General features: G+C 41.6%; 1 protein-coding gene across 4 annotated transcripts in view; it reads left to right on the plus strand.

Moving 5' to 3' along the window:
- Positions 1-17,269, plus strand: part of BBOF1 (basal body orientation factor 1) — a 30,829-nt gene that overhangs the window by 1,082 nt on the left and 12,478 nt on the right. For 3 of the 4 annotated variants that reach the window (XM_089522180.1, XM_089522183.1, XM_089522182.1), the window contains exons 2-8: positions 1,153-1,429; positions 5,804-5,869; positions 6,506-6,649; positions 9,305-9,385; positions 9,710-9,780; positions 10,024-10,168; positions 14,242-14,735. In XM_089522180.1, coding sequence (XP_089378306.1) covers positions 1,153-1,429; positions 5,804-5,869; positions 6,506-6,649; positions 9,305-9,385; positions 9,710-9,780; positions 10,024-10,168; positions 14,242-14,735 — 1,278 coding nt within the window. Of the gene's footprint in view, positions 1-1,152; positions 1,430-5,803; positions 5,870-6,505; positions 6,650-9,304; positions 9,386-9,709; positions 9,781-10,023; positions 10,169-14,241; positions 14,757-17,269 lie in introns of all 4 variants that reach the window. The other variant, XM_089522184.1, reaches the window with a different exon arrangement.

A 17,269-nucleotide genomic window follows, 5' to 3' on the forward strand; every position in this document is an offset into this window, starting at 1 on the left:
CTCCATTCTGAGCATGCCTAAAAAGCATGGATTTACTTTTATATGAATGTTTTTGAGCTTTCATTTGGCCGTGCCTCCATTTCCCCTGAATGTCCCCCATTTCAGCATGCCTAAGGAGCATGTATTTATGTTAGTATTTCTGAGCTTTTATTTGGTCATGTCCTCCCTTTCTCTTGAACTTCCTCCATTCTGAGCATGGCTAAGAAGCATGGATTTACATTTCTGTGAGTACAGTGGACCCTTGTTATAGGCTGGGGTTTGGTTCCAAGATCCCCCGTGGATAACAAAATCCGTGGATGCTCAAGTCCCATTAAATATAATGAAATAGCAAAATGGTGTCCCTTATAAAAAATGGAAAATCAAGTTTTGATATTTGAAATTTATACTTTTTTTCAAACCGTGGATGCTTGAATCCGTGCATAAGAAATCCGTGTATAAGAAGGCCAACTGTATTTTTCTTTTAGCTTCCATGTGGTCATGTCCTTCATTTTGCAGCACCTTGTCCTTCTTGGCAGTGAGAAGGAGGACCTCAGTGACATCACTGGGGGGGTGCAGGGGGTGCGGACCACACCAGGTGACACCCTAAAGGGGGGGGTGACACCACTGTTCCTCAGACATCTGCATTATGGCAAAAATGGGCTGTGGCATTCGCCTGTATCTCTTTGAAATGCTGAAGAGATGGGGTGAGTGGGGTGAGGCTCAGTGGTAGCAGAAAGGAGAGGGCCCAGGCTTGTTTTTTTCATTAAAATGTTTAATTTTTTAATTTTTTTAAAAAAATAACATTTTACCAAATATTTACTTTAACCACATGAAATTATGTGCATGTAAACACATTTATTCTGTGTGTATGATAAATTTAATTTTGCTAGTTGCTTATGTCAGAACTATTACGATTACCTTCAGTGATACATGGGAATTTATGATTTACAAGTAACATTAGTACAAAAAACATGACTAAGGATTCTGTATGGGGTGTTATGGGAGGAGGTCAATGGAAGGGGGGGGGTGACACCATGTGTTACCACACCAGGTGATACTAGCCCTAATGACACCACTGCCACAGGTCTCCTTGGGTCTGGGCAGGGTTGGGGGATGCCGTTACCCTGGGTCCAGCTCTCTGACCCAGGGCGGGTGTTTATTCCCCTCCTGCAGGGGGAAGAAAAGTGCCGGTGGCACTGGGCCTGGTGGCAGCCGGGGAGACTCGAAGGCCGCCAAGGAGGAGTCGGAGGCTGAGCGGGCCAAGGTGGCATTGGCACTATGGGAGGCCCGGCTGGAGGTGACAGAGATCTCCCGCAAGGAGTACCGTGATGCTGCCCGCCGCCTGGCCCACAGCAACGAGGAGCTGGAGCAGCAGCGGAGGCAGATGGAAAAAGACACTGTGGACGTCATCAGTTACCTCAAGAAACAAGACTTAGAGAAGGAGGAAACGGTAGGTGGGGGCGAGGTACTGAGGCAGATGTTGGTCCAAAACACACTACAGTAATAATCCAATTTGAGACCACTTTAACTGCCCTGGCTCAGTGCTAGGGAGTCCTGGAAATTATAGTTTATTATGCTACAGAGCTCTCTGACAGAGAAAGTTTCACAAAACCACAAATTCTAGAAAGTTTCACAAAACTACAAATTCTAAAATTCCTTAGCACTAAGCCAGGGCAGTTAAAGAGGTCTCAAACTGGATGATTTCTGCAGTGTTTTGGGCTGTTGTAATATTAATAATTATTATTTCTAACCTGCCAGTGTGGCATAGTGGTTTGAGTACTTGACTATGACTCTGGAGACCAGGGTTCAGATCCTTGCTCGGCCATGGAAGTTACCTGGGTGACCTTCGGCAGGTTACATACTCTCAGCCTCAGAGGATAGCAAAGGCAAACCCCCTCTGAAGAAACTTGCCAAGAAAACCCCATGGTGTGTTCACCTTAGAGTCACCATTGCCTTCCCCTGAAGGTGAGAGTATGACTTGTCCAAGATCACCCAGTGGGTTCCATGACTGAGTTGGAAGTAAAACCCTGGTCTCTAGAACTCAACACTCAAACTACTTTGCTGTTGTTGTATGCCTTCAAGACTGGTTTCTGGTTTATGGCAACCCTATAGCAAGCTTATGCTGGGGTTTTCTTGGCAAGTTTCTTCAGAGCGGGTTTGCCATTGCCATCCCCTGAAGCTGAGAAACTGTGACTTTCCCAGGGTCACCCACTGGGTTTCATAATAATAATAATAATAATAAATTTTATTTCTACCCCGCCCTTCCAAGAAATGATCAGGGCGGCTTACAAAGTTATAAAAAACATTACAATACAGGTAAAATTCAATCAGCAATTAAAACCATTATTACAAAAACAGGAACAGGAAAACGATAAGTAAAAAATACATATATCAGGGGCAGTAGAAAAATGCAAAAACAATCATCAATCCAGGGTCAGAGAGAAAAAAGGGGCAGGAGAAACAGACAAACAATTTAAGGTGGGAAGGCCAGCCGGAATAGATATGTTTTCAGCTGTTTTTTAAAAACATCTAACGAGGCGGCGGAGCGAAGCTCTGCAGGGAGCTTATTCCAAAGTACAGGGGCAGCAGTAGTAAAAGCCCTCTGTGAGGTCCGAGTCAGATTAGACCTGGGGACCTCCAACAATTTGGTCCCAGATGTTCTGAGTGTGCGGGGTGGATTGTGTGGGGAGAGGCGGTCCTCCAAGTACCCTGGGCCCAAGCCATTTAGGGCTTTATAGGTCAAAACCAACACCTTGTATTGAGCCCGGAAGCGAATAGGCAGCCAGTGAAGATCTTTTAAAATAGGTGTTATATGGTCCGACCTGGAGCTACCAGCGACCAATCTGGCTGCCATATTCTGCACTAATTGCAGCTTCCGAGTTTGGTACAAGGGTTGCCCCATGTAGAGCGCATTGCAGAAATCCAATCGAGAGGTTACCAAAGCATGTACAACAGATTCTAGGTCCTTTCGGTCCAGGTAGGGACGCAGCTGGCGTATCAGCCGAAGCTGATAACAGGCACTCCTGACCGTCGCATCCACCTGAGAAGTCAGCTGGAGCGACGAATCAAGGAGTACTCCCAAGCTGCGCACCGAGTCCTTCAGGGGGAGCGTGACCCCGTTCAGGGCCGGGTGACAAATCTCACCACCAGGAACCGGGGAACCTATCACCAGTACTACACACAGTGTAATCATGGACTACACACAGTGTAATCACTGTTGCTTAGTGAACATGCTTTTAACTACTAGCTACAAAACGGAAGCACTGATCACTATTGCTTGAATTTAAAATGCATACCATAGTAGAACTGATAAATAATATTAGGGTTCTCACCACTGATAGAGACTGTCATCTTTTTGAAGACGTTAGAAACAGCCCACCAAGGCATTACCTTTTTGTGGTGGTAGGATTGCTTGTTCCTATGAACAAGAAGCTATGCTGAAGGTGGGTAGGTTCTCCTATATCAGACAGATTAAAGGAATCTGACTAAACTTGCCAAACAGCTATTGGGCCACAGCAGCAGTGGTTGGTAATTACTTGAAGGGCCACAAAAAGAAAGAACAAATCAAACCTGACATCTCCCTAGAAGGGAAGATGACTAAACTGAGGTTGTCATACTTTGACCATATCATGAGAATGCATGACTCACTAGAAAAGACAATAATGCATGGTAAGGTAGAGGGTAGTAGGAAAAGAGAAGAACACATTATGGAGAGTGACTTGGAGGTCTCTCAACTTGATGGAAGGTCACAACAACAACAAAAAACCCTGATCTGGATCTGGAGTGATCCTCCTTGGTACTTATTATTACAACTTTTCTTGTAACAGACTCATAAAACAGTTTTTGCCAAAATTATTGTCCCTTTTTGCACTGAGGTTCAAAATTGTTCGAAATTGTTACTCATTTTAGCCAGGCTCCATTTTAAATTACTGTAATCCACCTTGGCCTCCTTGGCAGTTTGCAAATAAAACAGATAAAGAAATTCAGGAGTACAGAAATAATCATATGGAATATTTTTTAGCACAAACAACTTGCCTGTTCTTTATAATTAATAACCCAGTATGTTAGCTCATCCCTGGCAGAATTTGTATGACTCTTTAGAGCAAAACACCATCTCCCCAGTATCATTTTTGGACATGCGGCTTACAGGAACAAAGTTACCTCAACAACATACTTTATTCTATCATAGCATTAGATAGATCAAAAGATGTGGAAGGTACCCTATAGGCATCTATGATGGTCACCTCTGATAAGACAAGGGTACATTGTCTGAAACATTATGATGTTAAGCTTTATAACTGAGTATGTAAGGAGCCCTGGTGGTGCAGTGGTTAAATGCCTATACTGCAGCCACTCACTCACAAACCAGCCAGGGGCTCCTGGTTGACTCAGCCTGGCTTCCTTTCATAGGTCATTTAAAATGAGTACCCAGCTTGTTGGGGGCAGTTGTAAACCACTTAGTAGATCAATAAGTGGTATGGAACTGTACTTGCAATTGGTACTTGCTATGTAAGCAAAAAATTGTGGAGGAACAGCAAGATGGTGAGTTCATCTGTCTACATTGTCATGCACTCATCCTGGGAGGAGATTTCCAATGAAGTGTCTAAATTAATCAACCAAAAAATTGATATTTCTCTAGTACTTGCTTTTTGGCTATTTTCGAAAAGATTAGTAAGAGACTGTTTTACAGAGGCATACTGGTTCTTCTGGCTGGCAGCCTATTTGGAAATTGCAGCTGTCTTGAAGAGGGATCAAAATATTTCTGTAAAGTAATGGAAAAGCAATTTATGGAGGCTAGTATTTATGGAGAAACATACACAGCAGATAGCTTTCTATGATGGTCTTCCTTTATTAATTACATATATTATAATAGGCTTACCTGTGTTTTCCCTTCTACTGATGGAAAGATATTCTGGGTGGATGTTGTAATTTCAGCATATTAATTGTTGGTATACGGTCAACCCTTCACATTTGCTGTTTTGACTTTTGCAGATTTGATTATTCACGGATTTGATTAATAGGTTCTCTCTAGAAATCTCCAGTTCAGCATGAGTCTGTTTTCAACTTCTGCCAAACATCATACTGGAGAACTCAGAGATTCCTAGAGAGTACACTACTCTTGGCATTTGTATGTCCTTCAGCACAATTCTATGGTCAACCTCTGGTAGATCTTGACTATAGAATTGCCCTGGAGAACCTAGAAATTCCTAGAGAGGTGTTCTGTGAGATGAAAAAAAAAAGTGTTTTTTAATTTGTGTTTTTCCCCACTTTTACAGAGATCTTGTGCCCCTAACCCCAGTGAATGGGGAGGGTCCACTGTACATACAACCTTAGGTTATGGGATCAACTTTTAAAGTTTTTGTTCTGGTTTAGTTTTTGCTGTCCGTCTTGTTTTGTGGTATATATTCTGTTACAAAGAAAACTTTCAGTTAAAAAAATATCATGGAGGAAAACCTCAATGAGGAATAGTTTTTTGTGGGTTTTTCGGGCTATGTGGCCATGTTCTAGAAGAGTTTCTTCCTCAAGGAGGAAGATTGTGGTATTTGCATACTTGCATTTCCCAAACTTGTGCAGAGTATATGGAGCTCAGTGCTAAGAATACTTCCTTGAGTTCCAGGAATTAGGGGATATTATTTTTAAGTGAAAATGTGCCTTTCAGATAAAGTTGAGTTGTATGGTAACTGATCACATATAGAGTGCACTTTACTCAGGTTTTAATGGGGTGTGTTAGTCTGGACAGAGTGTGAGATGCAGTTACTAATTTTTTCCATCTGATGACAAAAGATAATGACCAAGTTTTCATTTAATGTTTTTTAATGTGTAGATTGAGAAGCTTAAGCAGCAAGTGATCGATTTGAAACAGAAAGCTAAAGAAGAAAATGAACAACTGGTGAATTGACATTTATTCTGTTACTTTTGGTAACATGGGGCTATGAAGATCCCATTAAACACATCTTCAGGGTTGGGTTTCATAGAAAATTATATTAAACAACACTCTTTCTATTGTAAACATTTTAAGGCTTCTTAAGGGTCCTTCTTATGGAAACATTAGGTCCTTAACTGGATTTTTTTCTTTTCTTTTCTTTTCTTTTTTTGATAGGAAAATGGAAAAGTCAGGTTCAAAGCATGCTAATAATAACTTCATGGCAATAAACCAGAGCATCACACTTTACTTGGGAATAAGTGCTATTTGCCTCTGAGTCTTACTTTTGAGTAAATACACCTAAAATCAGATTTTACGAGAGATGGGGTTCTTAACACCACTTGGTTCATGCAGCAAAGGTAGAACTGGTACAGCATTATTTGGTTCTAAAATGCCCTTGTTTTGAAGCTTCACTTAGTGATATTTGCTTTAGCCCTTTAGTGGTAGTTTTTCTCTGGTGGTGGCCTTTTTATGTTATTTACCCTAAAACATACTGCATGTCAAACTGATACTAAGGTGCCTTTTTCTAATCAGTCTTTATCCCAACTATACCTTAGTTGTTTTTGTCTTGCTAAAAAGGTCTAAAATACTATAAATTTACAGGCCTCACAGTATATCAAACAGCTGGAGGAGATGGAAGAGAAATTCCACAAAAAAGCCAAGGAAATTGGTCTAATTCAAATTGAGCTGAAAATGATAAAGGAATTTCGCAAAAAGAAAACGCTTATGGAGAAAGAACTTGAAGATGTAAGTTAATTAACTGGTTTGAGATGCCAGATTTCCGTATCTCCAACCCTGCACAACGAAAATGATACCAGAAAGCATGGATGTGGCACACTTGCTGACTTTACAGGCATGACCATGGCTCCTCCACCCATCACAGATTCCCTGGCTACAGCTATGGCAGGAGATCCTAGCCAGAGCTCCAGTTGAGAAACTGACTTTGTACCCTTCTCACCTTTGTTATGTAAGGCTCAGAAGTATAGGGGTGACTCCCTACCAAAGGTAGACCCACACTCATGTCACCTGCAGGATTGTTAGCACTTTGTCTGGAAAGCACCACTTGCCCTGTGCTTCCTCCCATTAGATAGGCGGGATACAAACCGCCATATAGTACGTATAGGATACGTACTAGGGTTAGGAAGGGGCGGTGCTTCCGCACCCCCCTAACCCTAGTATGTATCCTATACGTTCAAGAGGGCGGCGCCCCTTCTACATGGGCGCCGCCATCTTTACGTACTGGACGCATAGCGTCCAGACGTGTTGTGGCGCCTATGACGTCGCGAGTCCGCGCCAGGCGCCTCGCGACGTCATAGAGGCGCCGCAAAAAGAAGCTCCGAAATGGAGCTTCTTTTTTGCTCCACGCGGGAGCCGCGCGGTTTGGCTGCTGCGGCTCCCGCACGGAGCAAATGGCGCCGGCGGGGAAGCGCCGCAAAGCGGCGGTTTGTATCCCGCCATTGTTAACAGGGCAGATGAAACTAGCACCTGAATCCAAGTTCAAGCAGGAGGAACATACCTGCATCCATCACTGAGGTCTGGAATAATAGAATCATAGTCCTGTTACAGACAGCCCAAATAAAGCTGCTTCGAGTCACAATGGCGGTATGGTGTTTCAATGATGCATATGTCCTAAGAGTCCAGAAGTCGCACCAAAGCCACGCTCCAGCCCTAAGGCTTTATTTTGGCTGTCTGTAACAGGCCATAGAATTATAGAGTTGCAATCCAGTGCAATCCCCTGCCATGCAGGAAATCTCAATCAAAGCATCCCTGACAGATGGCTATCCAGCCTCTGTTTAAAGACCTCCAGGGAAGGAGACTCCACTACACTCCAAGGGAATTTGTTCCACTGTCGAACAGCCCTTACTGTCAGGAAGTTCCTCCTAATGTTGAGGTGGAATCTCTTTTCCTGGAGCTTGCATCCATTGATCCAGGTCCTAGTCTCTGGAGCAGCAGGAAACAAGTTAGCTCCCTCCTCAATATGACATCCCTTTAAGTATTTCAACAGGGCTATCATATCACCTCTTAACCTTTTTTCTTCTCCAGGCTAAACATCCCCAGCTCCCTAAGTCATTCCTCATAGGGCATGGTTTCCAGACCTTTCACCATGTTAGTTGCCCTCCTTTGGACACACTCCAATTTCTCAACATCCTTTTTAAATTGTGGTGCCCAAAACTGGACACAATATTTCAGATGGGGCCTGACCAGAGCAGAATAGAATGGCACTATTACTTCCTTGATCTAGACACTATACACCTATTGATGCAGCCTAAAACCGTGTTGGCCTTTTTAGCTTCCACATTGCACTGTTGACACATGTTCAACTTGTGGTCTACTTGGACTCTTAGATCCCTTTCACATGTAGTCTTGTTCATGTGTAAGGCGCCGCACAGCTGTGACGTCCTGGTGATGTCCTAGAGTTGTGGGGCATCTAGAAACAGCGCCCCAAGGCAACCCTAGCACGTCGCCAGGACGTGCTACAGGGCCCGTTTGTGCAGGGGCTTTATTACCATCATAGACCAGCACAGGAAAAGGGGGATACAAAATAAAAGAAGGTGAAAGGAAGGTAAAAACACAGGTTAAAAACAGTTTTTAAAATATCCTTTTATAATCCAGTGTGGCAGGGCACGATTGGTACTAACCTACTGCAGAAGTCATTTCCTGATGGATTTTAATTGCAGCTGCACAGAATCTGGCAACATTAGATGTTATATCAGGATTGGTGTCCAAAAAGCAACAAAAAAGTGTAAAATTGGCTGTTGTGTCCTTGATGTTTATACAGTAAAGGTGAAATAAGGCTAAGGCAGATGAATAAGGCTGAAGGGAATGTCATGAGCCAGGGATTCCCTTCCTGTCATCTGCTATATTGACCTTTAGAAGGTCCCTGTGCATATTCCTTGTTGGCAGTCTGCATGCTAAATTGCCAAAATGTGACTTCTGGAATTGTAATGGAGTTTTGAAACAGATTTATAATTAACTTCAAATTATTAAAAATAAATTATTAAAATGAAAAAACAATAATTAACTTAAAATTAAATATATCTATTTTAAAAACTTCCACCAGGCTAACAAGTTATAATATGCATTTCAACAGGTAACTAGGCACAGCAGATTTTGAAGAGTACACTTAATTTGAGGATGAGGAAAATCTGTGTTAAAATGGGCCCTCGTAACTTGTGCTGTTTTGAAACAGTACCCACAAAGTATGTGCTAGTAAACAAATGAGAGTAGATAAATGATATAATAAATTGGAACTTGACAGAATGCAAAGCTAACAAATGAGAGGAGAAAATGTGGGTGTGGAAAGTGATGAGGCAAGGTGGGATTTGTGAGGAACTTTCTAGGGAATTTAATTTGAATTACCCTCTAGATTGCTAAAATAATAAATATTTCTCAAAATTTTAGCTGAAAGATACTCTGGATACCACAAAAAAAGAACACCAGGAAGAAATATGCATGTTGGAGAGAAAATTTCTTGAAGAAAAGGTAAAGTGTTTAAATGCTGCTTTAATATATACGGTACTTCTAGTTCACAAGGAGAAAATTAGGCCTTGGAGTTTCTGCGCAGCGGTAACAGTGGAGGACTTCTAAGTGAAATAAATATCAGTACTTCTAGGAAGACAATTCTGAACCACCAATAAAAGTCTTTCCTATTCTACCTAAACCATCTTTGAATATCAATATTTACAGTGATACCCTTTTTCTTCTTTTGGAAGATAGGGTAGTGGCAAACAATTTCTCCACATGTGTTTGAGAGCTAAGTAGTGTTTTGTGCCTAGCTTTATTGCAGAATATTTTGTCTTCCTCCAGCAACGACTGGAAAGAGAAGCAGAGAAGAAGATTATAATGCTTGCAGAACGGGCCCACCATGAAGCCATTGTGTAAGGCCTGATTTTTTTATTCCTTAATCATGATGGCGTTAAAATATAATAAACTTTAGGAAATCCACATGTGTACTTCACGCCTAGTAAATATAATGCTGCAACAAAAGTAGTTTTAACACATCCAATAATGCTGTCCCCATTAACTCATTTTAGAACTACAAAATATAAATCCAGATGTATGAACCATTAATATAGGAAGTTGGTGGTATCAACTGTTAAACTATCTTTGCCCTTATTCAGGCAGTTGGACAATGCTGGAAAAGCAGTTTTTACTGAGAATGTTCGTCTTCATGAGGCCCTTGGATACCACATGAAGGAAACAGAAGAATTACAGAAAATCAAGCAAAAATTAGAGGAGGACAATGCTTTTCTTTTGCAGGAGAAGGTTTGTGTTATTACTACCTTCCTTTGTAATTTTTCCATAGATTTTGAGATCTTATTTATACAAGTCTGTTAGGATTTGTCCTCTCTATACAGAGACGTTAAATCATTCACATGTAAAGGTGTTTGGGAAAACTAAGGCTCTTAGTCTATTCTGTAAGTCAAAATCTTTCGTCTGGGAAGAGCATCACATAATTATTTACTGAAGACCTTGTTCTACATTTTCTTGTTCATTATTTTGAGAGTCTGACATGCATACACTATGGCCTGAAAAACATAGGCCAAAAACACTGGCTTCAGGCCAATCTGGGGGCATGGTGTACAGATTATGCATGCCCCTGGATCAGGGTGAAGGTGCCCCTAAGGTAGCCTGGGGCTGCTTACAAAAGGAGCACAAAAAAAATGCTCCTTGCTGGCGGCTCGTTCAGGACTGCAGCAGCAGCTGCCCTCAGGACTGCAGTGTCTGACTGTTGTGGTCCCACGCTGAACAGGGAGCAACATGCTGGAGTGGCCAGTGGCCGCTGCAGGCTGCTGGTCTACTTGACCCTGTCTGTCTTATCAGAGAGAGATTAGATCTACAATAGCACAAAAATTAGGCTATGGAGTTTATCACATGGGGAAAATCGGGAATTTAAACAGGAATTTTCCTGGGACTGTCGCGCAATCGCGGTGAAGATTTTCACGCAATGTCACAATTAGAGAGGACTTATCCTGGCAGAGCCAGGAATGATCCAGCCACAAATCATTCATGGGAAAATCCCATGAATGATTTGTTGCTGGAGCATTCCTGGTTCTTCCTGAGATAAGTCCTCTCTAATTGCAATGTGTATGAAAATCTTTGTAGTGATTGTGCGACTGCCCACAAAAATGCCTGCTTAAACCCCTGATTTTCCCCTGTGTGATAAACTCCTGAGACCCATAAATATTGTAGGAAATATAGGTTGAAAAGATTATTACTATATTATCATTGTTGTTGTAAGATTTTATTTGTATCCTGACTTTTTTCCAGCCCTGACTTGAATTGGCTTGAATACTTACTGTTTCAGTTGCCTCCTATTATTTATTTATTTATTTATTTATTTATTTATTTATTTATTTATTTATTCATTCATTCATTCATTCAATTTATATGCTTCCTTTCTCTAAAATTGGACCCAAGGGTTAAAAGATTCTTAAAGCAGCACCAACAACAATAAAACAGTACAATTTTAAAACACAATTAAAACACATTAATATAACAAATCAAAAATGTAGAATTCTTAAAAATACTAAGTTAAAATGTAAAACCACTGAAAATATATCAAAGCAAACAATCCAGTAAGAAGCATTCCTGGGCACAATTATTATATTAAAAACCTGCTTGGAAAGGAGAGCAGGGATGGGGGCAGCTCCATTTTATGCAGGAAAGAGTTGCAAAGGATCGAAACAACCATCGAGAAGACTCTCTCTTGTGCCCTCATCAAATAAGCCTATGATGGTGGCGGGACTGAGAGAAAGTCTTTCTCTGAATATCTTAGGGTTCTTGTGCATTCATATGGGGAGATTGTTTTCAATCTATGGTGATTGTACCATGGGGTTTTCTTGGGAAGATTTTTCAGTGGAAGTTTGCCATTACTTTCCTCTGGGTCTGAGAGAGTATGACTTCCCCAAGGTGACCAACTGGATTTCTATGGCGCGTTACAAAGCGCCCAAGAAGGGCGCTCTGCCGCCGCCTCCATTTCCGCTGCCAGAAAGCCTCAGCCTCCAAACGGGGAGGCTTCCTGGTGGTGGAAAAAGAAGCTGCAAAAAGCGGCTTCTTTTCGCACCACACTTGCGATGCACGAGTGCGCAAATGGCGCACTCGTGATGTCGCAAGGCAAGGGCGACGTGCAGACACTTAAGCGTCCAGCATGTAAAAATGGCAGCGCCCGTGTGTATAGGGCACCACCATTTTTACGCCCTCGTCACGTGCTGGGGTGAGGCCGGTATGGACGCTAGGTCCTCGGCCAACCCCTAGCACGTGACGAGGGCAGTGCAAAGGCCCGTCTAGAACGGGCCTATGATTCAAGAGCCCTGGTGGCGCAGTGGTTAAATGCCTGTACTGCAGCCAGTCACTCACAAACCATAAGGTTGCGAGTTCAAAACCAGCAAAAGGCCTCAAGCTCGACTCAGGCTTGCATCTTTCTGAGTTCACTAAAACGAGTACCCAGATTGTTGGGAGTAATTAGCTTACACTTTGTAAACCGCTGGGAGTGCTTAAGTGCACACATAAGCAGTATAGAAATGTACTTGCTGTTGCTATTACTATTGCTATGATTGAGTAGGGTTTGATCTCCAGGATCCAACACTCAATCCAATACACTGTGCTGTTTCATATGCGGATATACCGTCTTTCAAATAGTCTGAATCTAAGCTTTATGGGTCATGACTATAGTGCTTTGTGGATCATCGTGACTAGCAATTTGAATTGTGCCCAGAAATGAACCAGTAGCCAGTGAAGCTGTTTTAACGATATATACTCCCTATAAGTGGCCCTGATCAGCATTCTGGCTTCAGCATTCTCAATAGTTTCCAAAGGCAGCTCCACACAGAGTGCATTACAGTAGTCCAAATGGGGTGTAATCAATACTGGTGGAATAGTTTTTACTATGCAAATGCACTCCTGGCCACAGCCAAAACCTGAGCATCCAAGCTCAGAGTTGAGCAGTCTGAGAACCACTCCCAAGCTGTGGGCCTGAGATTTCAGGGAGAGCGTAACCCCATTCAGCACAGGTAGAGTCCCTGTTCCCTGATCTGCCTTACAACTGACAAGGAGCACCTCTGTGTTGCCTGGATTAAGTTTCACTTTGTTTGCTTACATCCAGTCCATTACTGACAACATACAATGGAAACAGCATGGGAAAGAGATAGCAGTTGTGTATTATCAGCTTTCTGGTGATACCGAACCCCAAAACTCTGGATGACCCCTCCCAGCGGCTTCATGTAGATGTTAAAACAGCGTGGGGAACACCACAGACCCAGAAGCCAGGGTATCAAACAGGAGTCCCCCGGCACCACCATCACATGAATTTGTCCCTCTAAGAAAGACTGGAATCAATGCATAAGAGTGCCCTTAAGTCCCCTCCCAGAAAGATGGCTCAGAAAGATACTGTGGTCAAGCTGCCAAGTGGTCCAGCAGAACCAACAGAGACACACTGCCTCTGTCCAGTTCTCTGTGTAGGTAATATACCATGGTGACCAAAGCTGTCTCTGTAACCAGGCCTAGTGTCCACAAATACTGCATCGTTTTATTTTGTATAAGGAACCTGGTTATTGTACAGGAGATCTCCAGGAAGCTTTCCAGCCATCCACTTCTGCCTTTGAGGTGCAGGCAAAGGTATTCCTGGTTGTTCATTTGCAAGGCAGAAGCAGGCAGCTAGCAAATATTGCAAAACCAGGTACCTTATATAAAATAAAAAGTGTTGTTTTTGCAGGCTGCAGAGAGATGTGGCTAGAGAAAGCAACTTGGATTTTGGGCCGCCCATCAATGTGTCCTATCAGGTCCTATCTCCTACCCATCTGGTGCTGCTTACTCCTCCCAGCCTGCCTCCCACTACCTTCCCTTGCTACTGTCACCACCTATTTTTAATGCATTTTTTAAAAAGCAGGTTTTTGAAATCTCATGTTTCTTTCCAGCTGTGTATCTCTGCAGTATTCTGTCTCTTGTGTCACTCTGCAGCCCACAAATACTACACCATTTTATTTTATATAAGGAACCTGATTACCATATAAGCAATCTCTGGAGAGACCTCCAGCCACCCACATCTGTTTTTAAGGTGCCAGTGGCGGCGGAGGCAGCAGCAGCAGCAGCAGTCCATTCATGTCTATCTATAGCCTGTCAAATGTACACACTATGCTACTTGTATTGTAGTTCCAAAAGTTTCAGAATTTGGAGCATTTTTGGAGTTTTGGATAAGGGAGCTTTTATCTGTATAGCAAAAGAAATCTATTCTTCTTGGAGTCTTATTTATAAACTTTTAAATAATTGTCACTGATTGACAGCCTTGTTGTTGGATAAACAGAATGTCTATCAAGTAACTTCTTTGTTTTGTTTTTAAGGAAATCAATGATATCTTAGTTCGGGAAAAAATCACGCAAATTACTAAACAGAAGACACAAATCCTGGAACTGGAAAACAGGGTGAAAAAACTGGAAACTGCTGTTAATCACATGGCCAGAGAATTTAAAACAGAAGTTCAGATTACACAGCAAAAAGCTTTGGTACAGAACCAAGCAGGTCAGGTAGAAATTGACAAGCTTCAACAGCTGCTGGAAAAGAAAAATAGAGAGATGAGTAGAGTGAAGAAATTGGCTAGGAACATCTTGGATGAAAGGACTGAGGTGGAGAAATTCTTCTTAGATGCTCTGGAACAAGTGAAACAGGAGATCATAACCAGCAGGAAGTGTTATAAGCAAGTGGCTCAAGCTGCATATCAGAGAAGAATGAGGGCAGCGTTTGCAGGGAAAGAGGAATATCCCAAAATCAGGACCTTTAATGAGAATGAGCACAGCACAAATAGTGTGCAAATGGACCTTCTGGAAGCAGAGAAATGGTATATGTGATTGAATTACAGGTGTTTTATTTTTTAGTTACCTTGACTCAGACACAGAAACTGAAAATCACTATGAAATTATGTATATTAGTTTGGAATGTCTTGGGGTAGGGGAAGGAATGATTCATTGCTGTACTGGCAGCACAAGTGTAGTGAGACTTGTCTACTGCTGAAAAGGCAGAATTTATAGGAAACATTAGCCCTATCAATGCATTATTTTTCCAGTTTCCAACAGCACACAGAGAATGTCTATACCTTACACCTCCATCATTGCCTTCCTAAAGTGGAAAGCAACTTTTGAAGAGGATACATTCATATTCATGTGGAGAATCTCCACATAAGTAAGAACCCTGGATTTTCTCAGTCCTTGTCTGTTTGGAGTCTCTTTGCTTGACCAGAAGCATTTCCTCTTTAGATGTGTTGCTTTACCCATGAGGAAAGTAATGACCAAGGCAGCCAGTTCTCCCCTCTTCACATGCTAATTCAAACTGGGTAAATAATGCCTGAACAAGGTTGTTATTGAATATGAAGGAGGTTCACCTGTTCTTTCAATCTGCAGTGTTTAAGTATGTGTAAGTTTGTGAACTCCAGTGCAGAGCAATTGTTCTCAACCAGTTTCCAGCAGCTATCAGCATGGCTAATGGATTGTGTGTGTTCAAGCCCAGAACTTACAAAAGGTCAAAGGTTGAAAGCCATTGGTATGGAGAAAGGGAACTTCCTTTTGGGCAGTAGCATTAAAAAGTAAAATGTAGTATTTTTTGTTCTAAAGTTGAACTATAATTCTCTATAGTTTTAAAATAATTAAAAATGCAGAGTGTGTTTCAAACAGTGACAGTATTTACTGGAACTGGAAGAAACAGCATTTTACATGGATAGTTGTCCATTCTCAGAAGACAAGCTTGGTCCCAGCAAAAGGCAGACAACTTTTGTTCAGTATTACCCATTGTGGGCACCAACAAATTAGAGGCTTGCACTTTTCCTATTTTCATGACTGCTAGCCAACCAACAATGGTTAAAATACCTTGCAGGGTTGAGTTATGGTAGATGAATGTGCTTAAATAGTGCAGGTTCCATATTCAGAGCAATCAGGATACGCCTGGGCTGTAAGAGAAAAAAAAGAAATGTTGCTTTTTAAAATATTGTCATATGTTGCCACTACAGTTTCACCATATTTTATGTAAGTATTTAACACATTCGTATCTATACTGCTGTAGTAGCACTTTTCATCCAGCAAAATTAATGAATGCTGCATTACGTCCACTTCTAACACAGGTTGCTGATGTGATTGCACTGTTATGTTTTGCTGCATTGACAGCATAACTGTAAAAACATACTTTCTTTTCTTCACATATCTGAGTAAATGGCTGTTGGGATAGTAATTAATTTGTTGTTTTAAAACACAATGTAAATCCTAGTATAAAGAAATTAGGAATTCCATAAAAGGTCACTGTAAATATAAACATAGGAGGAGGAAAATATTTACTGATGGTGTTGCCCAGTAATATAACTCCATCTGGCTAAAAAAAGAAGAAGCAAGCATTGAGGCACCCTAAAGTTAATGATTTATTGATTGTGTTCTCATTTAAGAGAGAGATACTGATTTGTTGCGACTTACTACTGCAGTCTTTTAGAAGTATCTGCTCTCGGAGGCTGAGTGACAACTTACACCAGCTTTCAGCAATATAGTTACTTTACATTTCAAATTATTGCTCTACAAAATCATGTATTGACAGAATTGGAGATTAGGACTGTACCTTGAGGATAAAGCTCTTAAGGCTTTTTACTTTTCCCAGTTTGATGTGGTTTAGTCTTTTGTCCCAGGTTTGTTTGTATGCATGCAACACTACAGCTATTAAGAAAGTTGTAAAAAACAAAAACTGGTGTTACACGAAGCCAACTCTGGCCTAAAATTTTCTACCTCATGTGACAATGATCCAGGTTTTGTTGCAATGCCAAAGAGGCTACTGGGGCATGATTATAACTTATGTACCAAGAGTTGCATCTCAGCATCTTCACTTATTTGACAAGACATTCTGGGCCACATCTTCTGGATCTGGCATTCCTTCATTGGCGAGCCAGTGTGGTATAGTGGTCTGAGTGTTAAACTTGAATACCTACCTGCTCAGCCATGGAAACCCACTGAGTGACCTTGGGCTAGTCACACTCTCTCAGCCTCAGAGAAGAAGGGAAAGGCAACCCCTCTGAAAATTTTTTTCCAAGAGGACCCAGTTCACCGTAGGGTTGTTGTAAGCTAGAAATGACTTTAAGAAAAATACCACAACAAATTCCTTCATTGGTTCCCCCTCGAAAAATACTGCCTTGTGCTTATTTGACCACTGAGAGTGGCTCTGTGTGTCTTCGCTGTTTACCAAGTAACTGGGTCCTAGTTTAAGCCCTGCATTATCTTGCATGGAAAGGCATAGAGGAAGTATATTGGATACAGAATTATAGAAAGGAGAACAGTGATTCAAGGTGTTGTATTCCAACACATTGATTCCTTTTTACATTTCAGGAACATAAATATCCATGAGACA

The sequence above is a fragment of the Sceloporus occidentalis genome, unplaced genomic scaffold (genome assembly GCF_023333645.1).
Source record: "Sceloporus occidentalis isolate IW3139 unplaced genomic scaffold, rSceOcc1.0.p SCAF_4, whole genome shotgun sequence".
NCBI classification, from domain to species: Eukaryota; Metazoa; Chordata; class Lepidosauria; order Squamata; family Phrynosomatidae; genus Sceloporus; species Sceloporus occidentalis.